Here is a 25,612-nt window from a genome sequence, read left to right on the forward strand (position 1 = left end):
TAATTTTCTCATTAGTCATTGTATTTAATTCTAATTATTATTCAAGACTTAAAACATGGCTTTCTCCCTTATTTTATCCTCTAATTCAACCATTACTCAAACGGGTAATGCTCTCAAAGTGATTTAGATGGAATGATTTACCAAGGCTATATGAGAGTTTAGGGGATTGGTGCATGGATTGAAGGAGAGGACAACTTCTTTCTCTTTTTATTTTATTTTATGGAAACTACTTTAATTTGCCAAAATTCTGTATCGTAATTTATAAAAACTGAAAAGTTAGTTGAATTAGATAATAATTCTTGCCCTTGACCTTGACCTTGCCCTTGACAATTCAACAATTTATAATCTATTAAAGTAGCCGGAGCTGGGTGACAGAAATTGGATTGCTGGTTTTAGCAGAACTATTGGCTCCTGTATACCTTTACAGGCTGAATTATAGAGTATTGCAGGTGGGATTAAGTTGGCTTGGGACTTGGGATGTACTGGGGGATGTGAATGCCATCAATACTCCTCTCACTATGATTAGGAGCATCCATGATTTAAGGAATAGACCACAAGAGGTCACCAACTGCAAAATCTACAGAGAATCAAATCAAGCTGCAGACTACATGGTCTTTATAGATTTGATCAGCCTCCTTCAGGAATGATGTAGATGGGCAAATTGCGATTAGATTTGTCTGGCTGTAACTAAATTCTTCAGTTCAGTGATTATAAATTAACAGTTCAAGTCAACCTTGACTAATAAATAGATTAACTTTTGAATTTTTTTTTATAATATACATCGATTAAATTATGACAAATTAAAATGATTCACTTTCTTATAAGAAATTTATAAATAAATGTTTAATTTATTAGCTTTTTTTTTTACCAATGCTTTTAGGATTATTGATTCAATAAATTTTTTAATTGAATCAACCCATTCATAACAATTAATTTAGTACTCAACAATAAAATTTTTAATTGAATCAACCCATTCATACCAATTAATTTAATACTCAACGTATTCTTAATCCAACTGAATCGGTAATATAGCCCAAAAAGAGGCTGCTTTAATTCAGTCCAATAGGCTGCACTAAGGAAAAAAGCGGGACCCAAACCGAAGGCCTACTGAATTCCATGTGTCACCCAAATAACAGAGGGTGGACGAGATTTTGGTGCCTCCCTAAAACCCTATTCACGCTGCTTTCACTCTCTACACCCCCTCCATAAATCTTCACTCTTCTGCCTTCCACTCTTAAAAAACCTCGACAAACCCTAAACAGCATTTCCCAGAAGCCAAAACCAGCGTGTAATTCTGAAAATGTCCGGTTCACTGGACATGTCCCTCGACGACATCATCCGAAATAAAAGCAGATCCGAAGGGCATTCTCGTGATTCCCGACGCAAGCCACGTGCCCCCGCCCCGGGACCTGATCGTCGTGGCCCCATCCGCGACCAGCCAAGAATCAACCCGTACCCAGTCAGACCAGTAAGTTCCTACACTCCAATGACAAAAACAAATAAAATATGTAGTTTTAAGTACTATTTTTCAATAAATATACAACATCTACTTTGTTACGTATGTACATATATTCCGTTGATGGAAATTGAAAATGTAAGCTTTTTAGTGAATTTTGCGATAACATTTTTGATAAATAACCAGTTATTTGAATATTGGGATGCAGGCTCTCTCTCTCTCTCTCACACACACACACACACGCACACGCACACGCACACGCAGACACACGCAGACACACGCACACTTGTTTTAACTTCTAACTTATGAAAGTTTATTTAACTGTTAAGTCTATACGCGCTTGCGAACGCGTGTTCTTCACGCGCGCACCATGCTGCAACTGCAGATGCAATTAGAGGTGCCCGCATGGCAGGGACAGTTGGTTTCGAGTGGAGCACTGGATGTGGAGGCGAAGCTATATATATCGAACTTGGATTACGGTGTTTCTAATGAGGATATTAAGGTTGTTTTTCCTTTCCTGTTTTCAATTGTTTGTTTGTTTATTATCAGTATGTTGTTATACTTACTCTTGTATTTTTCCAATTGCGATGCTTTGTTGGTTAAAGAAAAATGTGGATTGATGTGTTTAGTTGCTAAAAGAATATGATTGAGGCTATCATCGGAACAGAGTAGTTGTTTTGGTTGTGAGAAATTATATAGAGGTTCATATTGCATGGTGATGGAGAATCTGTATAATGGGTGTTTGTCTATGGAGTCTGACTACTAGGTGATCCTGATGGGTTATCTTGAAAACATGTTTTTGTTAAACAAGGTTGTGGATTTGTGAGTTTAGTTGTTAGAACAATATGATTCAGGATCATTGGATTTGGATTAGTAGTTTTTATTGTGAAAAATAGTAGAGGTCGATGTTGCATGGTGATGTGGAATTTGTAATAAAGGTGATCATGAGAGCTGAGTCGAAGTATTTTTTTAGTACTTCCCTAGTATGGTTCGGGCAGAAGGAAAGTGGGTTGTGAAAGTTGCTAGTTATGATACTAATATTTCAGTTTAGTTGTTTGTTGCAATCTGAGATGGTTTGGTTAAGTAATGCAAGGGGACTGGCTTGTATGGTGCTTGAGATTGTGAAGATCGTTATGATAAATATAAATTTAAATTCATGGAAACTGTCAGTTAAAGACTATTGATGCATATTTTAGTGGAAATATGGCTAGAAGCTTCAATGCTTTTTCTGATATATATTTGTATTCAACGCTTGCTTTTAAGTCTGAGTAATGTAGGTGGTGTTACTGATTTCTGACAGTTCAATATAGTAATGTATTGGGACTCAGTTATATAGCAGGTTGAGATTGCGGAGATGGTTGCAAAAAGATGAATTTGAATTCTTTGAAACTGTCCATTCTTAATTTACTGGAAACATTGCTAGAAACTTCAATTGTCTTTTGAATGTATTATGTTTCCTTCTATTATCTTTCCTCTGTAATGTTATTCTGGTACAAGGAACAGTTGGCAGTCTTCTTTCAGAAGTTTGTTTGCTAGTTAAGATAAAAATGGTGCTGCAGAACGAGGAATATGGGAGTTGAGATTTGGAGATGAATTATGATAATATGAATTTGAATTGATTGAAACCATTTTTTATGGTCTATCTATGCATATTTTAGTGGAAATGCTGCTAGAAACTTCTCTCTGCAATGTACTGTACCTATCCTGCGGCTTATTTTTCTTCCCAACCAGCTTTTTGAGAAAAGGTTTACCTTTGTTGTTGTTCTCTTTGTTGCAAATTAGAGGATTTATAGTTATTTGTCTGGTTTTGTCATAGTGGCTTCTTCGATTTGTAGGTGCTTTTCTCTGAGGTTGGTGACTTGAAGAGGTACTCAATTAATTACAATAAGAGTGGGAGATCAAAGGTATCGACTGTTGTTCAAGTTTGAAGCCATTTTGAAATGTTTCATAGTTGCTGATCTCTAGCCTGCCCAATCTTTTTTTCTTTACTGCTGAAAATGCTTAGTATCTATTTTAGGGAACTGCAGAAGTTGTCTTTTTCAGACAGGCAGATGCTTTGGCAGCTATCAAGCGATACAACAATGTTCAACTTGATGGAAAACCAATGACAATTGAACTTGTGGGAGCTAATGTGGTTATGTCTGCGTCCGTCCCTCCAACCAAAAGCGGCATTCTGAGAGCACCAAATATGGCCTCTAGAAGGTCTGGTTTGCAAGGGTTTTTTGTAGCTATTTGCATGATAATCATTGTCATACGTCTTGCTTTTCATCAATTAACTTGGTATCTTGAATCTACTTGATTGTACCTTGAATGTTCTGTTTGGTCCATGTGCTAACTTAGGCAACCCATCTTATTCAGACTCGAGAGTGAGTGTTGGATACAAGAATGTGTATGATAGAAACATGGTCAGTTGTTTTCCATGTATTTGTAGGATTGTTCCCCCATACCCATGCTTGAGTATGTTTTGGATATTGGTATTAGATGCAAGTATTTGAAGAAAAATGAAAAGTTTTGGAATGCCAGATAACATGGTAGGTAATAAACCAGAGAGATGAGATGGGCACTAAAGGATGGTTTGGCAAAAAATTGGAAAAATTTCATGGAAAACTCGCTTTCATGATATGTTGTTTGGATTTGGATTTGGGTGAATGTTGAATATGGGAAAGTATATATTTAATTTGTTACTAAGTTGTTCTTTATATTTGAAGAGTCCTTGAAGACTCATATTTTCATACTCATATTTGGTTATTCGTCGTCAAATATGATAGTTGGACATGGGCAAGGGTATGCCAATACTGATTAAGTTAAGACTAAAATATGATGTTGTTTGTTCCTTGGGACAGGGATCTAGAAAAGATTGGTGTTGGAAGGGGATGGGTTCGTGGTGGTGTCAGCCGCAGATTTGGTCGAGGACGTGGACATGAACATGAACGAGATGGACCAATTGGTAAGAAATTATCTGCAGAAGATCTTGATGCTGATTTGGACAGGTACCATTTAGAAGCTACAAGAATTAAATGATGATATTTTGCTTGTTCCATTACTCTTAGTTTTTGAGGGGAAAAAAACAGAAGAGGTTATTTCATTTGTTCGATTACTCTAGTTCTTGAGGGGAAAAAAGAAGAGGTATATGGTTGGAAAATGGTCACTGACATTAAGAATGTTGAAAGTGCAGATTCTCTCGTGTTTTTTATTTTCCTCGACTTCACTAGGATAAGTTCTTGTTTGTATAAAAAAAAAAGTAATTAAATGTAATTTTCAGAAATTTAGAATTTTGTCTTTATATTTTTATTTTAGGAATTTAATTTTTCTATTTCTATTCTTAGATTTCAAAATTCAAGTCTACTGTTAAATTTTTTAAATTTATTAATGCAAAATTTTGAACTAAGAAAATTTTTGTAATATTGCAGCTAAAAAAATGATGTAATAAATTTGAATTTAACAAAATAATTTTAACAGTAAAAGGAAATAAAAATATAGAGAGAAATTCAAATTTATGAAAAAAGTTTATGGTATATTTTAACCAAAAATAAAAGTTTTCATGTTAGTTTTAGATTTATCATTTGTTATTCTCAAAAAATTAAAAATAAAAATTATCATTTGTCGCAAGGTTGATTTATATGGACTTTTTATCAAAATACGCTATTGAACTCTTTTAAGTTCTGGTATATCATTAAAAAACTCAAATCTTCTGAAAATTAATGATTTAATTTTTACATGTTAATTAAAAATAATTTGATAGAATCTTTTATTATGAAAAAAATGTCTTTAATTGATATTATAAAAGATTAAAATTAAAATATTTCTTAAACATGATTGTTAATATATTAAAGGGTAATCTATAAAAATAGACACTTTTGTTTGTCTCATATTACATTTTAGTCACTTTTGATTGTTAATCTTTGTAATCTACAAAGATTTTCTTCTACTTTTTGAAATTATTTGTAAACATGTATTTTATTTTGTGTCAGTAGACATCTCATAAAATACAACTAGAAACATGTTTTCATGAACATGTTTCATTCAAGCTAATTTTAAAATTTTTAGAAAAGGATTGTTACTTTCATTGTTATTGTTCCTAATTATTATATTTTCTAGTTCTTTTACAATTCTTGAATAATTGGTTGCTCAATTAAATTTTTTCTAATCTGAATCAATTTGTATATTCACAATCTCTTTGTGGGTATTCTAGATTATTCTTTCTTATTGCTGATTTTAACTATTTTGATCTTAATAATAATTTTTCTAGTCAAATGAAAAAAAAACCCATTGAAAAAAAATAAGAGACAGAAGGAAAATTAAAAAGAGGAGATGGACAGTTTTTTAGTTAAAGTTTAGGTTTAAAATTTTAATTAATTAAATTTTTTTAATTAAAAATCTATTTTCATCCCATTTAGAAATCTAAGTTGGCACCTAAAATCCAATTGGACTGGAGCCTAGAATTACTGTTAGAGAGATAACGAAACTTAACGGTAGAGTGATCACTTCGTAACAAAATAATAACATAAGTGACTAAAATGTAACATTTTAAACATAAGTGACTAAAATATAACTTGAGACAAACAAAAGTAACTACTTTTATAAATTACTTATATTAAATAATAATCCATATAAACATTTAGTGTAGGTATTAACATCGCATTTTTTATTCCACAAACAATTTTAAAAATTTATCACATATCTTTTTTTAATATTTTACATACCAAATATTATTCCATTTTATAATCTAAATTCAATATTCAAATTTTCTTCTACCACTTAAATTTTTTAAGGAAACTATCCATGATTACTTCAAATTCAAATAAATTCTCATTTTTTAATTTTTAAAATTATAATTCAGTTTAATATGTTATTTATTAAAATAATAAAGAAAAGAAGTTTCTTGTCAAAATCAAAATCTAGTACTATTAATGCCAACAATAGCCAATTTTACACACCCTTGAGTATAATTATAATAGCAAAATATAACCTGATAGCATTTAAACAAATTTCCATTAATACCATTTTCGAGTTTCTTTTACACCAACATACAATTCCACATAATTTAACAAATAAATAATGAAAATGATGGATGAGAATGCAGGAATTTAAAAATTCTTCAAAGAGATTAGGGAAATATTTTACAGAAATGATTTTCAGTGAAGATTATTATACAAACAACTCATAGAATATAACAATCAAAACTAATACATGAAGCAAAATTCGCAGAACAAATTTTACAATAACAGCCAAATTCACATACTTACATTGTCAAAATTATGTAAAACACTTAACAGGTATACTTTGGAGATGCACCTTAAAAACAGACATCCAAGGTGATACCTTCACTACAACTGGGATAGCGTTCAAGGTCGAACTTCAGTCCTATATCTAATGGAAATTAAGTATCCTTTGTCCGGTGACAGGCCTTCCTGAGTTAAGTCGAGGTTTTCTTTTATCACTAAGGATGGCCTTCAAAAAGTAGCCAACCATGAACCATATGAAGTTAAAAAGGAAGGCCATGCATAATCTAACCATGAACCAGGAGGAGTTTCTTCTAGTTGCCCAGAAATTCTTCGGCTTTGTGTCAAGTACATGAATAACTGTTCAAAATGAATCAATATATATTATTACAACGAGCAACCAACACAGGGTGCATTTCAGGGATTATTTCAAGTGACTTGAAAATGAACTAGTCTTCAAATTTTGATTTCCGATATTCCAAATAATTGAGAAACAACTATTGATCTAAAATCCATAGTTAAGGAGCAGGAAGGAAAGGATGGTTTAAATATTTTAGCAATAACTGTATGATGACGGAAAGGCATTATTTGATTCAAACTTTCAAAATAAATGAATGAATATGCATGAATGGACAACTTTATAGTGACTAAACTTAGATGGTAATACCTGTAGATGTGTTCAATGCCATGAAACTAATAGCTCCAGTCACTCCATTTTTTTCCCGGGCATTCCTGCAATTTTACGGTCTCAAAATTAGCACCAATCATTATATAACCTACAAAGTCTAAAAGTGCATTAAATAGTGTCTCAAATTGTAATGGAAATAAAGTAGGCACTAAAAGTCTCACCTTCTCTACTTTTATAGCAGATCTAGGAGCACATATAGCATTGTACGAAGACTTTCTGACATCTGATCACAGCTCGTAACTTTAATTGTAAGGAAGCCAGTCTTGGAATTTCTCACACTTAGCCTAAATTTGAAAATTTTGCTCTTTGAAGTTTTGAACTACCTTATGATTTCAGACAATCTTATGCAGGTTAACAGAATCACATGCATCAACAATGGACTCGAAAAATCAGGCCAAATGTTGCCGATTTGAAAAACCACGAGCCAAGGAATGTTGGGTTAATGAACACTGCAGTATGCAGGAATGTGTATTAAAATTGGCAAAGAATCATCAACTATGACCGAGCTTAAAGATCATTTGACAGCTGAAATATCCCGCACATCTGAAGATATGGATTCTCAAGCAGCTTTTCATTGTTACTCTGTAGATTAGGCACACAAAATAAAGACTTCAGTAACAGATAACTTAATAGTCATTACAATAAAGCATGTAAACCGCATACAGAAAACAATGGATAAAATAAATAATCAACCTTTCCTATCAGCACTTCAAGAAATGGACACTAATAAAATGTTCAACTGGAACATAAGCGAACTATATGTTGCAGTCATGTTATCTAACAAAAAGTACAGCAAAAACAAACCAACTACTGGCACAAGGATTGGCTGACCCCACCATAATCTATACATATAACAAGGAAACTGATTCAAGTAGAAATGTAGTTGGCAAAAATATTGTTTCTTACATAAGGTTTAATCGAATTTGAAATTAATTAGACAAGGAAAATGTAATGGAAGTGTTTCTTTCCAGTGGAACATGCCATTTTAGGGAATTTGTAACCAAACTAACCTTCCATATTCATGCAGAATACATTCTCAAACGTAAGTGCTTTTTAATTGTGATAAAGTGACTTATACTGAAAATAGAGGACTCACTTACCTGTTGAGCTTTAAAAACAAGCTTCTGTAGCATGTGTTGGTACTTTTCTGGTTTTTCGGTCATCATTCTCTGCGAGGTTCCCATACTTGAACAGTTTAGTGCAAAAGCATAACCACGAGTGGGAGGGAAAATAAGAGGAACAGAAAGAAAATCAGAAATACATGGGGACACATAATACAGCTTTCTTACCTTCAATAGGAAAGCTGAAGAGTAATATGCCACCCTGGAATCAGTATCTTCCAAAAGTGCTCTGAAAGAAAGAACAAAAAAGAATGCATAATTCTGGCATGCCATTAGGTAAGCTTCTGTCAGTTCACTCTAAAGAGCAAAGAAATAGAGTTTACCTGAAAAAATCTTCTCCGCCAACATCCTGAAAAGCTTTAGGATCTGCAGTACATTTACCAATTAGAAGTAAAAGAAGGGTGGCCCGAATATCAGAAGTAGCACCAGGTATGTTCCCTCTTCCTTTGCTTCCAACAGCAACACCTAGAGCAATGTTGTCAGTTGCAGCACCCGCAAGTTGAATCAAAGGCCAATATAACAAAGCAGCTGGTACACGTGCAACTAATTGCATTGGCACAATGGCTTGTCCTCGGAGTAGTGATGCAGCCATAGAAGCTATCTCATGTATTGGAGAATTACCGTGGTAGCCAGATTTGCTATCAGTTTCTTCCATTAATTCGTCCCAACTACAGCTTGCTTGTTTAGGTAAGCGCTCAGAAGTACTAGTATTTCTAATTTCATCTGTGCGGATGAGAACTTTAAGTTGTTTTATTCCTTCACCAAATGGCATCACAGTTGAATGGAGAACTTTCAAGCACAATTGAGAGAATAGAATGTCACACATCTGTTCACCAAAGAGAAGAGAATAGTGACACTTAAAGATGCTAAAGAGGAAATGGTATTACATATAAATCACAATACATAAATAATGGTGAAAATCATTAAAATTTTGTGAGAGTGAAGTTAACAATAAAACCAGCTAATCAATCAGGATTTTGATCAAAGATAAAAGAGAAGAGCATGAGGGGCATTTTCCTCCAACAAATATCCAAGATGGATCTTCTTACCCGTCATTAAACATTGTTTAATCATTTGAAAAAAAAAAAAAAACTCACTAAAATTTTGTGAGATGGGTTTAAAGCTCTCCAAGCAATTTATAATTATATACCTTTAAAATGTTTATGCGGTCTGTTTCATTTATAGCTACCAAGGACAAAGCACGGCTCATGATGTCAATCACCGCATTTGCTTTCTCAAGTCGGGAATCACTATGATCAAGGCAAAAATCTGTATCGCTTGACTTTTGCATTTCACTCTCATCTAACAAAAACTTGCACCGCATGAGAAGCCTTTCCAGAACAAATAAGAAGCCCCACCTAATATTGTTGTTTTTTGACTTCAAAAGACCACACATCAGCCAAATAGACAAAGGTATGTCAGAATGATCACAGAAATCATGAGCACCAGCATAAGCAATTTTATTCTGCAAGCTCTTGATATTAGACCATATACTCCCATTCCTTGACTCACTTATTTCAGCAATAAGCAGATCTCCCAACCAGATATATCCATTTTGGCGATAAGAGATTCTATCAGAATGAAGAAGAGAATGCAATATGGTCCAAGCAAGCCTTGCTTTCATTCCAGCACCATTTTGCACAGATGAACCCTCAATATCATCCATGAACTTGTTGGATTTAGTTATCTGTTTCAGATGCAAGAACTCCTTGTCCAAATGAGTAAATGAACTTATTATTGCATCCAATTTCTCTGTAATATTTCCCAACAGCTGCAAAGGAAAACAAAAAATAATCAGAAAGCATACTTTCAATACAAGGTCAATTATCAATTTATCAAAACTCTGCAAAATGCAAGTAGAGATGATGAGAGCCAGAGGCAGATTTAACATGATAATTCTAAAAAGGATCTCCCCTCCCCCTGATTAGCTATCAATTTCAATTAAAAAAAGCATTTAAAAACATTTAATTAAACCTAAAAATTCATCATACTTATAAAATTTTCCCAATTTTGCACTATTAAATGATATTTAATGAAAATAGCAAAAATATTCATGAGACATTACCATATTTAATCGCTCACTGTTAGGGTATCTAGACAATGCAGCAGAAATTGATCTTCTCAAAAGCTCCCCAATGCCTTCCACCCCCAGCTTAATAGAAATATAAAAAGCTTCAGGTGCATCAGCCAAAGCAAGCAGCGTAGCAATGGGCTGACTCTCATCATGACTATATTCAGAAGCTCCTGTTGATATGCATGTTTCATTTATTTGATGCAAAACATAGTCGAAAAGCACCAAATATAGATGTTTTCTTTCTTCTCTTGTGGTTGCCAATGAATACTGCACATGTTAATTTAAAAGAGAAAACATACATGTTAAAATATTTCTCAATCAATATGGATAAGTTTTCGAAAGTATTAATACAATGAAAGGAAATATAAATAACGATCAAGATTTAAGACCACCTATACGTATTTCATTGACCTCCATATTTTGTGAAGTACTGGAAACTCATAATGGAATTAGTGATTTGACAATCATCAATCTTTCCTAGGTTCAACAACTTTGTAAACAAGCACATTGCGAGTCGATCTTATTTCTATATATGACCATATCAAACTAATCAGCATACCTCAATGAAGATGAAATCAATTCCTCCAATCAGGTTAACCTGGTCAACAAGAAAGCTTGCAGCACTTATGATGGATGTAGTAGCTTCATCAGGTACTTGATAAAACATGTTTGTTAGGATAGAAATAAGCTTGCAGTGAACAAGTTCAGCCCAAGAATTAAACCGGCTAGTCTCTACAAGTGCCTTGACAACCTAAAGACAAACACAAATGAAGAGATCGTAATGAGATGGATTTATTGCCATAATAATACTAAGTTACAATATGTTAAGCTAAAACCTTTTAAACAGACAACTGTAACTGTCTTAAAATTTCCTCAAAAGGATGTCCAACCAAATATTAAGTCAGATTTGATTGGAAGACAGTAGTAGTATGGTTTTGAGAGAGACATTGTGGACGGGAAGCATAATGGGGGAAAAAGTGAAACTTACCATTAATCAATTCTGTCAGATTTCAGAATATTTGAGTATATCAAATATGATTCTAAAAATATTCTATCCCTAACTTTAAGGTTGTACAGTATCCCTACAATTATTCTGTTTTCTAGTGTAAAGTTACCTTAGTTAGGCTAACTATGTGTATAAATATGTATCTAATCTCTTGTGGAAAATAATAGAAAATATCCTGTTTTTCACATGGTATCAGAGCCTGTTATTTAGCTCGATTTCTGGGATTTTTTAGCCGGTTTCTTTAGCCTGTTTTTTTTTTCTGACTCCCAACCAGTCCTCAAGTCTATAGAACTTGTTCAGACACAACATGACTGAAACTGTCAAGACCAGTAACACTGGGGAGGGCTCAGAAATTTCTGTAAACAACTCAAATCCAATGAGTGAGTTTCAGAATATCCAAGTACCCTACAGGCTAAATGGAAAAAATTATCTGAAATGGTCCCAACTGGTTCGTACCTTCTTGAAAGGTAGAGGAAAGCTGAGTCACTTACTCGGAACTGGACCTAAAGAAGGGGACCCTAAGTTTGATGCTTGGGATGAACAAGACTCTATGGTAATGTCTTGGTTATGGAACTCTATGATGTCAGAAATCAATGATACATGCATGTTTCTTAGCACATCCAAAGAAATATGGGAAGCTGGGAAGCAGACTTATTCTAAAGTTCGAGATGCTGCTCAAATCTATGAAATCAAGACTAAGATTTCATCCACCAAGCAAGGAAGTCGATCAATCACGGAGTATTCCAATCTGTTGCAAAGTTTGTGGCAAGAGATGGATCATTACCAGTGCATTCAGATGAAGTGCAGTGAAGATGCAGCACTCCTGAAAAGGTTTGTTGAAAAGGATCGAATTTATGATTTTCTTGCTGGACTGAATGTTGAGTTTGATGCAGTAAGAGTTCAAATACTTGGAAAAGAGGAACTACCATCACTAAATGAAACAATTGCAATTGTTCGTGCTGAGGAAGAAAGAAGAGGAGTTATGGTGGAGAACAATCAAGTGGATAGTTCAGCCTTGGTTACTAATGCTGTAAATGAGAGGAGATTTGGCTTGGAGCAGCCAACTAGTGAAGATAATAGACAGATAGAACGTACAAAGTCTTTTAACAAGGATTCCGTATGGTGCACCTACTGCAAAAAGGCTCATCACACTAAAGATAGATGTTGGAAACTCCATGGGAACACAGACAACAAACAAAAATTTTTCAGAAAAAGGTGGACAATCAAAGGGACAAGGACGAGCAAATACAGCTAAACAACTAAATAAAAAAAACAATTCTCAAGAATTACCTATTGAATTCAATAAAGAAGAAATTGAGAAGTTAAAAAATTTGCTGGGATCATTGGAAAAAACTTCTTCAACAGGTACTTGTAGTTTGGCCTTTCCAGGTATATCCTCTCCTCAAAGTTCTAAAGTCTCAAATACAGATACCAAAAGTTCTTGGGTCATTGACTCAGGAGCTACAGACCACATGACCCACTCCTCACAAAAATTTGTTTCATATACACCTTGTTCTAGTAGTAGAAAAATAACAGTAGCTGATGGTTTTGTGATCACAGTGGCCGGTCAAGGTGATATTGTTATAAACAAAAACCTTACTCTTAAAAATGTCCTTCATGTTCCAAAATTATTTACCAATCTTTTATCCATTAAAAAAATTACCAAAGACTCTAACTGTAAAGTGGTTTTCTATCACAATTGGTGTCTTTTTTAGGAACAGAATACGAGGAGGATGATTGGACATGCTAAGGAAATAAATGGCCTATACTATCTTGAAGAATCTAGTGAAGAAGTTAGTGTTCTGAATTCCTCACCTTTATCTCTCATATCCGAGTCTATTAAAACCAATAAAGACCAAATTTTGCTCTATCACCTTCGCCTTGGTCACCCATCGTTTAGAGTCCTTAAAATTATGTTTCCTTCACTATTCAAAGGATTAACTGTTGAAAAATTTCATTGTGATATCTGTGAACTTGCAAAACATAAACGTACCTCTTTTCCAGTAAGCAATAAAAGAACATCCACTCCTTTTACTCTTGTTCATAGTGATGTTTGAGGGCCATCCACTATTTCAAATATTTCTGGAGCTCGGTGGTTTGTATCCTTTACTGATGATTGTACTCGTGTGTCTTAGATTTTTCTTTTAAAACAAAAATCTGATGTTAGGTCAGTCTTTCCAATTTTTTACAACATGATCAAAACACAATTTGGGGCCGAAATAAAAAGGTTTAGGTCAGACAATGCCAAGGATTATTTCAATCAATTCCTCTCAACATATTTTCAAGAAAGAGGCATTATACATGAGTCATCTTGTGTTAGTACACCCCAACAAAATGGTGTAGCCGAAAGAAAGAATGGTCACATTTTAGCCATTACAAGAGCCCTATTTTTCCAAAAAAAGTCCCTAAACAATACTGGGGGGAGGCTGTTCTAACTGCTACTCATTTGTTAAATAGATTGCCTACAAAGGTCCTTGAATCTCAAAGTCCTATGCAAGTTCTAGCCAAATTTTTTCCTGATTTCAATACCTCCAGTAATCTTACTCCCAAAGTATTTGGCTGTGTCGCCTTTGTCCATGTTCATTCTCAAAATAGAGGGAAATTTGGTCCACGGGCTGTCAAGGGTGTCTTTCTTGGATATTCTTCCACTCAAAAGGGGTACAAGTGCTATCATCCAGCCACAAAAATTTTTTTTGTAACAGCTGATGTTACTTTTGCAGAACAAGAAAATTTCTTCACTCGTCCTTATCTTCAGGGGGAGATCTTATTCACAGAAGATAAGGACAAATAATTCTTTCTTCTTGACATTCCAGCTCCTGTCCAGCAACCAAACACTCTCATTCCAGCTCTAAACACTCCCATTCCGGCTCCCGTCCAGCAATCAAACACTCTCACTCAGACCTTGCCTGCTACCCAACCTGCCCAACTTGAAACAATGACCCCTATACAACCTGAAACTGAGCCTAGTACACCCAAATCACCAAGAGGAATTCAGGACACTACTCGTCCGTTACTGGTTTACTCAAGGAAGAAGGCACCAGTGCAAGTTCAATCATCTTCTTCTCCTATACAACCTGAGGTAATTGCTGAACCTACTTTGAATTCTAATACTACAGATTTAGATGATTTTCCCATTGCTATTAGAAAGGGGACTAGAGCTTGTACAAAACATCCCTTGCACCTATTCATGTCTTACAAAAACTTGTCCCATAACCACAAAGCCTTTCTTACTAGCCTAAATTCTATTTCCATTCCTAAAACTGTATTCGAGGCATTAGAAGATGAGAATTGGAGAAATGCCATGAAGGTTGAAATGGAAGCTCTTGAAAAAAATAAGACATGGGACTTAGTGAAATTACCGGAAGGAAAGAAACCGGTGGGATGTCGCTGGGTGTACACAGTGAAATATAAGTCAGATGGTTCTTTGGAGAGGTACAAAGCAAGGTTGGTTGCTAAAGGGTACACTCAAATGTATGGGATAGACTATCTTGAGACATTTGCCCCTGTTGCAAAGATGAACACTGTAAGAGTGTTGTTGTCACTAGCGGCCAACCGAGGCTGGAAATTACAGCAATTTGACATCAAAAATGCCTTTTTACACGGTGACCTTGAGGAGGAAGTCTATATGGATGTTCCTCCGGGATCCGGTCCAAATACAGGACAGGCAATTTGCAGACTAAAAAAGGCTTTATATGGACTAAAACAGTCCCCGAGGGCTTGGTTTGGAAGATTTACCAAAGTGATGCTCAAGTTGGGGTATAAACAGAGTCAAGGAGATCATACTCTGTTCGTAAAACATTCATCTTTAGGGGGAGTGACTGCTTTATTAGTCTATGTTGATGATATTATTGTGACTGGTGATGATCTAGAAGGAATGAAGAAGTTAAAAAAATGCCTAGTAAAAGAATTCGAAGTCAAAAGAACTAGGTAAGTTAAAATATTTCCTTGGTATTGAAGTGGCACAAAAATATTTCCTTGGTATTGAAGTGGCACACTCTCAGGAAGTAATATTCATATCTCAGCAAAAATACATAGTTGATTTGTTGACAGAAACAGGCAAGTTGGGTTGTAAACCAGCAGAGACACCCATAGAGGTGAACCACAGACTCGGAGATGTATTAGAAGATACAGCAGTTGATAGAAGGTCATATCAAAAACTTGTGAGGAAGCTTATTTACTTGTCCCATACCAGACCAGATATTGCCTATGCAGTAGGTGTTGTAAGTCAATTTATGCCCAATCCTAAGGAATCACATCTTAGTGCTGTATATCAGATTCTACAGTACTTAAAAGGCACGCCAGGCAAAGGAATCTTATTTAAAAAAGGAGAAAATTTAACCCTTGAAGCCTATACCAATGCAGATTATGCAGGATCTATGGTTGACAGAAGATCAACGTCTGGTTACTGCACTTTCCTAGGAGGCAACCTTGTGACTTGGAGGAGTAAAAAACAAAACGTTGTGGCTAGATCTAGTGCAAAAGCTGAATTTAGGGCAATAGCTCTTGGAGTTTGTGAGTTGTTATGGCTAAAGATTATATTGGAAGACTTGAAGATCAAGTGGGAAGGTCCAATGAAGTTGTATCGCGATAATAAGTCTACTATCAATATCGCACATAATCCAGTTCAACATGATCAAACGAAGCACGTTGAGGTGGATAGACATTTCATAAAGGAAAAACAGGACAATGGCTTAATTTGCACTCCATTTGTGTCCACTGATGAACAACTAGCAGATATACTTGCCAAAGGATTGTCTAGGAAGTTGTTTCAGAAATTAGTAAGCAAGCTGAGAATGGATGATATGCACTTCCCAGCTTGAGGGGGAGTGTCAGATTTCAGAATATTTGAGTATATCAAATATAATTCTAAAAATATTCTATCCCTAACTTTAAGGCTGTACAGTATCCCTACAATTATTCTGTTTCCTAGCGTAAAGTTACCTTAGTTAGGCTAACTATGTGTATAAATATGTATGTAATCTCTTGTGGAAAATAATAGAAAATATCCTGTTTTTCACAAATTCCAAAAAACATCTTAAATCTTTTTATGACACTGATTCTGTTTCCAATGAGGCAAACCAAATATCCATTCCAAACTGGGGGTGCATAATGCAAAAGAAAAAGTGGAAACTAACTAGGGTCAATAAACTCATTCAGCATATTCAATTTTTGAACAAGACATGAGTTCTCTACCCAGTGAGAGATACGAAATACCCATCCCAATATTCTCAGAACCCATACAGATAGAAATGAATCACATATCTAGCAAATCCTACAAGCCTCCAGTCATGCAAGACCACTATGTAGAGAGAAAAATTGCTTATGCATGATCCAAAAAAAGTGGCATCAAGATTATCCAGAGGAATTCTAATGCTAAGATTACATATTGCATAGATTGGCGGTAGAAGATAATTCATCCAAAAGAGTTTAAACTATCTTGTGAGGAACTTGGCTCAGCTAAAGCATGCCCCAGAAGTTCAACATGGTAGAAGCAATAGTGGTATGATATCAAGGAATAATATTTGGTACACTGCCGGCAGAGTTTTTAGACTCCCCAAGCAGGGTCAGGGGGTTGACAAGTGTCCTATAGGCGTATAGTAAAATATTAAAATAAAATAAATATTTTAAAAAAAAAGACGCATGGCAGTTTTTTAAGGCTGCTTGTGGAAAAAAAAATAATACACTGCAAGTGTACCAAATACTAACCTTAATATCAATTGGGAAGATCAATAAGTCGACTAGGGTGTTTCAATTTTTTTCATTTTTATGTTTAAGGATACTGCCAGTCTGCCACTTCTACAGGACAAGATGCTTTCAAATATGGAATACATATACTACACACAAGTGAACTTCCAAATTTCCTCCACTTTCATACACACACAAACACAGAGAACATTCTCATTGGTTAACTCAAGGTGCAAAACAATATGGTAGATAGGCAGGGTAAACTGACTCACCCTAATGTCAAGTCCTTTTAATCGATTTCTCCGGATTTTGCCTCTATCACAGACAAAATACAGTAAGCAGCTTAGAGCAGAAGCCCAGACAGATTCTTCCTTCTCTACAGTCTGCAACAAGTATGAAAGGCATAAGACCATAAAGAATACTGAGGATAAATACAAAAGCATGGTAATAGTAATTTTTTTCTCTTTCTTTCTTTTTCTTTATAAAAAAAAAGGTGCATGGATGGGACATTCATTAAATCAAAGCAGCCAAAGCAAACAATATTCAGTTCAAAGACTGCCTGTACCTGAACAAGAAGAAGAAGTATCTCATATAAAATGTTTAAAATCCAAGATTCAAATTTATCAATGGCTGAGGAGGTGCCCAACTTCTTGGCAGAATCTATTTTTCTTATCCCTTGCATGGTAAACTGATCTTCACTATTTAAAAGCAATTCTTGAGCATACTCTTCTTCAATTGAAGATTTGTCATCATTTACCATTGGCTCCAACAAGTGAGCATGGACTCCAAGGTTTATAATTAAATCAAAAGCCCGCACCCTACAAGCTGCTCTTGGAGAACTAAGCATTTCCTGCAAGAAATTTCATTATAAAAAGGTAAGAATTAAGAGATGCTCTAAAAATTCTTAAACAATAAAGAATTGAAAATGTAATTGACACAAACCTCAAGCATAGACAGAGTAAGGGGAGCAGCAACTCCAGAATCCAAGACATACCTAAAAACAGAATTTTCAACAACTGCCTCCATACTAGTCACCAGATAGAAACTTAAAAGATAAAAACAAGCATAGGAAGAAAATGAAACAAAATCAATCACTAAAGTTTTTTTTACTTATTCACTTTAAGCAGTCTGCTATTTTACTCATTCATCCCCATATTTAAATGAATAGAAAGGAAAAAAAGAAAGATTTATAAAAATTGAAATTCAGGACCAACCCCTTGGTGATACTTATAATAACCTACTCTTGTAATGGATCAGATTTCTGGGAAAGAAAACTCAACGATACTTTTAAAAGTACAGGAGATTTCCACTACTTATCCAAAGGTGATTATTGCGCTTTCAACTAAATCTTGGGTTAATATTTCTTCAAATAGTATTGTCTTTTCAATTAATTTTCATTTATCTTCATATTCAATTTAAAATCATTAAATTAAATTTGAACCACAGATTAATTTTAAGGTGAATCATATTTCAACAAAATAGAGAAATCTCCACTATATTTTACGTACTGGAGAGGACGTTTACCCCAGTTAACACCTAAATGATTATTTTACAGAAAAATATTGTTAAATAGGATTGATTTAGTGAAAAATTCCAAGTGCATCATGATACCATGCGTTTGTGATTGCAGGATAAAAGAAAAACAAGTTTTTCACCCTCCAAACAGGGATGGTTTTGACATAACTTATGCACCTCAGGCTAAAATCAGCACCATCAACCAACCAGATCTAATATGCAGAAAGTAACTGGAACAACTATTGTAGCATTAATAATGTGTCTATAAGCAGGGCATGAGAGAGAGAGAGATGGTTAAATGTATGGCCAAAATAAAGGACAAAAGAGGTCCAAGAAAAGAAAAAAACAGAAACATACATGTCAATGACCAGCTTAATAAGGACGCTCACAGCCACATCCATTGACTGCTTTCCACTGTTATAACTTAATCTAGAAGATATTGTCAAGGTATTAGCACTTCTGGAAGATGTCTCAGAGCAGACAGCAGCAATAACCTCAGATACCTCAGCAGGATTTAATTGCAGAGGTTGTTGTTCACTAAAGCACACAAACATATTCTATGAGGAAACAAAATAAACATATGCTGGAAACCTCTTAAAAAGAACTCCTCAATATGAGCTTTCCAGAGCTCTAATGTTACACAAAACATTACACAAAATATTACGGAAGTTCTAATAGTTTTGAAATAGAGCAACGTTTTGTGTAACTAGGTAATATTTTCTGCAATTAAACATTACAAAAGTTGTAATAATTTGTGTAATTGGGTAATGTTTTGTGTAGTTGGAGCTAATGGAAAGCTTATTTTAGAAAGCTCATCCCAAAACTTGTCACTTTGCAACTCATCAATGTTGTGAATTGAAATTTCAAAATAAATACAACCATCACCAACTAAAGGATGTCAAATTGCACACCTGTAATGACGGTACTGGAAAAGTGGCCGGGCACGTGGGCGAAACATGCTTGCTGGAGAATCATCCCTGCAGAAATATCAAATGCAAGAATCCAAATTGTTGTCACACAACTTTATTCAAAGTTAAGACTTAAAATATGCAAAACTAATTTGCTATGTCTCAGGCTATCCAACTTAAACAAATTGACCAAACCCCAGTAAAAACAGTCATAATACAGTTAGGTATAGGAAAAAGTTTATTGACAGCTAGAAGACTCTTTAACATTTAACTTGAAAATCCGGTCTCTTGAAACCACTGCATTAAAGCTACCCCGTTTACCACCTTTACCAGCCATTGAAATTCAACTAAGTTACGTTTGGCACAGCACAACCATATCAGTCATACTGATAAAAATTGAAAGGATCCATATGCATGGTGTGAATAATATAATGGTAAGTGAGACTAAAAATAAAGCTGTCACCGCAATAATTTGAGAGAAGTGAAGAGCATGCCATATTTGACGAGGTCCTCCTTTACTGCGTTTTAATGCTGTTATTGCTCTCAAGTGGGAGTGAGCTGCAGCAGAATTGGTAATTGTTGTGACTGATGAGGGCTGTAAGAGTTGATCAAGATAAGGCATATCAGCAGTGCCAAAATATTTCCATGGTTGACCCTTCATTTTAGCTTCCATGTCTCCAACAAGTAAAGCAGCAGCTCCTACTTCTACAAAATTATGTGTTCTCATGTCTTGAATATTCACGGACCGATCACTGTTTTTTGATACAGACTTTTCAAGCGTTAAATTTGTCTTAGAAGCAAAGGAACACATGAAAGAACAAAAATCAATAGCTAAAACATACAAGTGACTTATAGAGGGAGAAAATAATGCCAAAACGAACTATTTCAGCAATAGAGGTATGCACAAAATCAATTACCTTTCAGAATACAATAATGACAACTGATGATCCCCAAGCCAGCGCCATTTCAGAACATCATTTGCAAGATATTCAGGATTCTCTATTCCATCAGCTTCCTCAACGTTCAACAAGTTTGAAACAGATAAATTTGTAGCATCTTTCTTCTCTGAAGATTCTCCACCGTTCACAGGGCATAGCTGGGAATTGAAAGATCTACTCAACAAAGATGAAAGTGTAGGAAGCGACTGTCTTGAAGCCAAGGTAGCTCCAGCAAAGGCTGCAGGCTGGAATGACCGCTTTGGAATATGTTTAGCCAATAGGGATCTCACATAATTTAACGATTTTACAAGTGCCGCAGAAGCAAAACTAGATACAGGCAACAAAGGCGAAGAACTTGCAGATGATGTTGATGTTGTTGATGAAATAGATTGTTGATTTAATGATCGAGACCAAGGCGGCAACCGTCGATTTAGACTAATGTCACATTCAGCAATTAAGTTTACACAAAACTGATCTATTTGCAGCAGCGTCTCCTCACTGGGCTTATATCTGCAGCCAATAGAACAAACAATGAAATCCTAAAAACAAAAGAACAATATAAAATAGAATCTACAAATCTAAGAACCTCGGGTCTTTATAAATATTTCCAGTCAGTCTGAAACTGGATAGAAACCACAGCAGGTCCTAATTTACAAAGTGACTAACCTAATTTTATGAGCACCTCGTAGGTGTCAATTCTGGTACATATCAATATCATATGCCAAAAAAAACAGTCCAACACTTTCCTGGTCTACAACAAATAGTGAAAACACAAGCTCAAAGCAAGACTAACATACCTTAAAAGGTACCGCTTCAGGAGTGCCACGCACCTTCCCACCACAGCTGGGCTGTCACAAATTATATTCAGATTAGCAGCAAAGAGAGACAAACACTGCACCGAGAATAATGCTCAAATTACAAGGAAAAGGTAAGTAATCATGCATGACAAGCAATAATAATCAAATCAGGAACCAAATGTGAAACAATTATGGACCTGAGAACAATGAGCACAACAATAGTGTACCATTTCTTATTTCTATGTTTTTCTTTTCTTTTCAATTTATATGCAATTCAGTTGTCTAATTATATTGGAATAAATATTATATTCTTCTGAGGCCATTGCCAAGAAATTTCCAAATACTTCATCCAAACATGATTCATTGGTGTTTCTAGAATGAATTACATACAAGATATGTTCAGCTAAAACTCAATGCATAAATTCAGTGTCAACACTCATATGCAAGAAGCATCAGAAGCCTTCAATAGTCAGTCAACACATCAAGAAAATTTCTTTTAAGCCTTTCATTGGTGCAAACTATTTAAGTTACCACCAAACTATTGTTAATCACCAATAGGCATTACCCATAAATCCTTAAAATCTACATCTCCAACCTCTTTTCCACCATACATGTCAACAATCCCATCTCTTTAAGCCTTCTATCAGTGCGGACTATTTAAGTTACTACCAAACTATCATTAATCAGCAATATGCATTACCTATAAATCCTTAAAACATATCTCCAATCTATTTACCACCCATACATGTCAACAACCTCATTGCTTTCAGAAACTCTTTGAGGTTCAAAGTTTGCTATTCAAAGTATAAACAATCCTCTCTGGGATAAAAATAATAATGGCACCATATGATCATTTAGCAGAATAGTTTGTATAATGGGGATAAATTAGAATGACAAATGGTATAAAATAACAGAGGTAATGTAATAGATAAAGAATTACCTGCGTTCTCTCTCTGCAATTGTATGCTCTAAAATAACGATATAAGCCTGGTCAGTTGTTGAGGGAGCTGCCAGATAGTCCTGTCATTGTTAAATAGAAGACATTCTGATTTTATAAGTTCAAATACCAATTCCAAAGTTGAGGTTAAAAGGAAGTCCTAGTACTGAAATACTAAAATATACATACACTCAATCAACACTCCAAAAAATATGACATTAAGATACCGTAAGATTCACATATAAATTCCACATGTGAAGCAAAAGGAACTTCTAATACCAATATATAGTGCATATTTCTAAAAAGAAATTCTCAACATTTACACGTGTAATATTGTGAACTGAGATTTGCTTCAGTAGCAGCCTTGTGTTTTAACAATAACAATGCTGATTCAAGTTGGATTCAAATAAGGAAAGCAAATTCAGGGTTACATTTGGAACCCTGGAACAGAGGGGAACTTTACCATTGTTCCAATACGAGATTATGAAATTCCCTTTCCTACCTCTACACATTGTTAGTGAACTGTCATCTCAGATCATAGTAGACTCAGCTTAGTTTTTGACTAAGCAACAGACGCTTACAATAAATTATATTAGAAAATAGAGATATTAAGATGCTACTTAATGTTGATTCTTAATTAATTAAAGTAGTCTGTAACTGTAAGTAAAGCAATGCTAAGAAACAATTACTTGCTCAGCCGAAACACTGCCAAGATATTACTTTGACTACTTGCTTTGTGATTCCTCAAAGCAAAAAGCAAATTACTAAAGAACTCAAATTTAAAGTTCAACTTATGCATATAACAAAATGCAACTGTTAGTTATAAACGCAACATTTCAGTAATTTGGTCATTCTCATTCTTAATGAAATACGATTTCCAGCCAATTAAAGAACAACGAAGGCAAAGCTACGAAGAAAAATCACAATTTTCACTAATATATAACCATTTTTCAACCACATAAAATCTCTAGCTTCATATAACAAATCAAATTTCCTAAATGCTTTGCCACCTAAATAAACGTTAAAAAGAATTATATATATATTTCCTTTTATTGTTCAATACACAGCATTCAAAAAATCCTAAGTATATAGGAGACAAAGATAAACAATAAAGATTCGAGATCTAATAATCAAACAAACAAAAAAAAATTTAAAATTCAACCAAAATTACGAACCCGAAGCGTCCTCGAAGCTTCAGTTAAAACCAAAGGACCCCCTTGGTGATGCGAGCTAACTCCTCCAGCCACCGCCGCCGGCGAAGAAGACGAAAGACAATCTGCCACTGCACGACGTAACGGCTCCGGTGGCTTCTTAAGCGACGAAGATCTAAGCCTCGACACTCCACTGCCTGCTCCTAACTGAAGCCTCGAACCCCCCGGGCTCCAACCCGGACTGAAAGTTGTAGCCATCGGACTTAGGTTGCACTCCGAATCTACGCACAACCGTCTGTCAAACTTAAGTCCAATTAATAAAAAAACAAAGAGTTTTTTAAGCAATTAAGATCTTCTTTTTCCTCCTCGATTCAATCGTTACTACATTTGAACAGAGAACAAAGAAAGAGAGAAAATTGTGGAAATCCTTTAAAGTTGGCTAAGGAAAAAAGTGATTTTGAGAAAAAAGTAAGTGAGTATTAGCTGTAAGTATAACTGTATAAGCCTAAACCTTTGTTTTATTTCTGGAATTGGAAATGTATTATGAGCTGGCAACCTCTTTTTCTATTTCCTTGTGGTTTTTTTTTTTTTAAAGATTAAAATGATTAATGTTTGGTTTTGGTTAATTCAAACATTTCTTTTTTTTGATAAATTCAAACTTCCTTTTTAGGGTTTTTTAATTAGAATTTGTAAATTTTAAATATATTTAAAAACGAGTTAATATTTGTAAAATACTTTATTTTTAATATATTTAAAAATAAGTTAGCTTCCAGTTTTTTTTTTAAATTTACAAGCAAAGTTTAATATATGATAATTTATTTTTAATTCTCTTAGGACACATCAATCTTACCCTATTTGATAATTTTCCTTCACAAATATGTGTCATTAGGATGTAATCTAACTTTATTCGAAATTTGTGATTCGAGCTCAATTTTTATTTTTTTTTAAATTATTTATTTAATAAAAGATATACTCCATTCTCCTACTTATTTTTAATCTCTATTATAATTTGTTCAAACTTTAATTTAAATTATCTTTTTAATATTAATTAAAAAAATTCCATAAAAATTTAGACTCATGAGTTAATCTGGGTCTGACAGTTGGCTAAATTCAAAACATAACTCATGTGGTTGATCTCAAATTCAAATATTTTTATTTAAATTTAATTATAAAAATATTTTTTATATTTTATAATATTTTTATAATACATATTACCAATAAAAAAATTTAATATAATTAAAAAAATTAAATGGGTTGGGAAATGTTGTTTAAGATTTGTTTGATTTCATGTGATTTTTAGAAATTATATTTTCAAATGTTTGATTAAATTTATGTAAAACATTTTTTACTGTTTAGAAAAATTACTAAAAGTTTTATCCAAAAATAGTTTTTTTTAACAAATAACACATAAATATTTTCACATTTAAATAATATCTATTTTCATTAATTAATTTATAAAACTAAATTTGAATATCAATTATAAATCAATAAACAACATTAATGAACAAAAATAACTTTATAACAAATTGTCAAACTATTATAATTTTTTTTATCATAATTGTTTATAATATTGCTTGCGTGGATGCTTTATAAATGTTTGATATCTCAAATGTCAAGGTCTAGAGTAATTTTCATGAGCAATTTTCCTTGACAATTTCATAAGACATTAACAATGCAATTTCACTTTAATTTCCTTAATTACAATTGTAATTCCTATAAATTTATAATTTTTCATTTGTTTATTTGCTCTTTACAAAATCAAGCAACAAATATTTTCAATAAAGTTTTCATATAAAGCATACAAATTATAAATAAACTTAATCATATAGTTAAAAATGCTCAAATGTTGTCAATTGATTCTTAAGCTCAGCTAGCATCAGCATTGTTGCCAGTGCAGGAGGACGTGAGTTTGAGTGCCCTAAAACGTATTATCCTTCTTAAATTGGGGAGGGGTTATAAATAATTCTAGGCATTGTAGAATAAAAATGCTCAAATGGAATGAGAAATATCATTAGAATTCATAAAAGCTTAGAACAAAGCTCAAAAGAAGTTTCAACACCTAAATCTCTAATAAACAAAAGTTTTAACATATCTTAAGATTCTTTGTTTTAGCT

At 34.0% G+C, this 25,612-nt stretch overlaps 2 protein-coding genes across 4 annotated transcripts; one reads left to right on the forward strand and one right to left on the reverse strand.

The window, feature by feature from the left end:
* The first annotated feature begins 967 nt into the window (after positions 1-967).
* Positions 968-4,721, forward strand: LOC107959876 (THO complex subunit 4A). 2 transcript variants are annotated; one of them, XM_016896043.2, is made up of 5 exons: positions 968-1,468; positions 1,842-1,958; positions 3,292-3,360; positions 3,474-3,658; positions 4,300-4,721. In XM_016896043.2, exons 1-5 carry the CDS (start codon positions 1,301-1,303, stop codon positions 4,475-4,477), a joined length of 717 nt encoding a protein of 238 aa, XP_016751532.2. In that variant the 5' UTR covers positions 968-1,300; the 3' UTR covers positions 4,478-4,721. The 2 variants fall into 2 exon arrangements, with proteins under 2 accessions (XP_016751532.2, XP_016751533.2); XM_016896044.2 differs by having other exon boundaries at positions 1,327-1,468; positions 1,786-1,958.
* A 1,840-nt stretch (positions 4,722-6,561) lies between these two features.
* On the reverse strand, positions 6,562-23,995 carry LOC107959877 (uncharacterized). Of its 2 annotated transcripts, none has more exons than XM_041114196.1 (19): positions 23,523-23,995; positions 22,351-22,430; positions 21,411-21,461; positions 20,593-21,123; positions 20,170-20,427; positions 19,679-19,744; positions 19,125-19,196; positions 18,195-18,246; positions 17,818-18,102; positions 17,525-17,635; positions 11,121-11,312; positions 10,553-10,828; positions 9,638-10,258; positions 8,811-9,313; positions 8,656-8,716; positions 8,467-8,535; positions 7,528-7,948; positions 7,346-7,410; positions 6,562-7,038 (listed from the first exon to the last, which is right to left on the reverse strand). In XM_041114196.1, exons 1-17 carry the CDS (start codon positions 23,754-23,756, stop codon positions 7,874-7,876), a joined length of 3,537 nt encoding a protein of 1,178 aa, XP_040970130.1. In that variant the 5' UTR covers positions 23,757-23,995; the 3' UTR covers positions 6,562-7,038; positions 7,346-7,410; positions 7,528-7,873. The 2 variants fall into 2 exon arrangements, with proteins under 2 accessions (XP_040970130.1, XP_016751534.2); XM_016896045.2 differs by having other exon boundaries at positions 19,125-19,304.
* Between the last annotated feature and the right edge of the window lie 1,617 nt (positions 23,996-25,612).

This window comes from Gossypium hirsutum, chromosome A05 (assembly GCF_007990345.1).
Source record: "Gossypium hirsutum isolate 1008001.06 chromosome A05, Gossypium_hirsutum_v2.1, whole genome shotgun sequence".
NCBI classification, from domain to species: domain Eukaryota; kingdom Viridiplantae; phylum Streptophyta; class Magnoliopsida; order Malvales; family Malvaceae; genus Gossypium; species Gossypium hirsutum.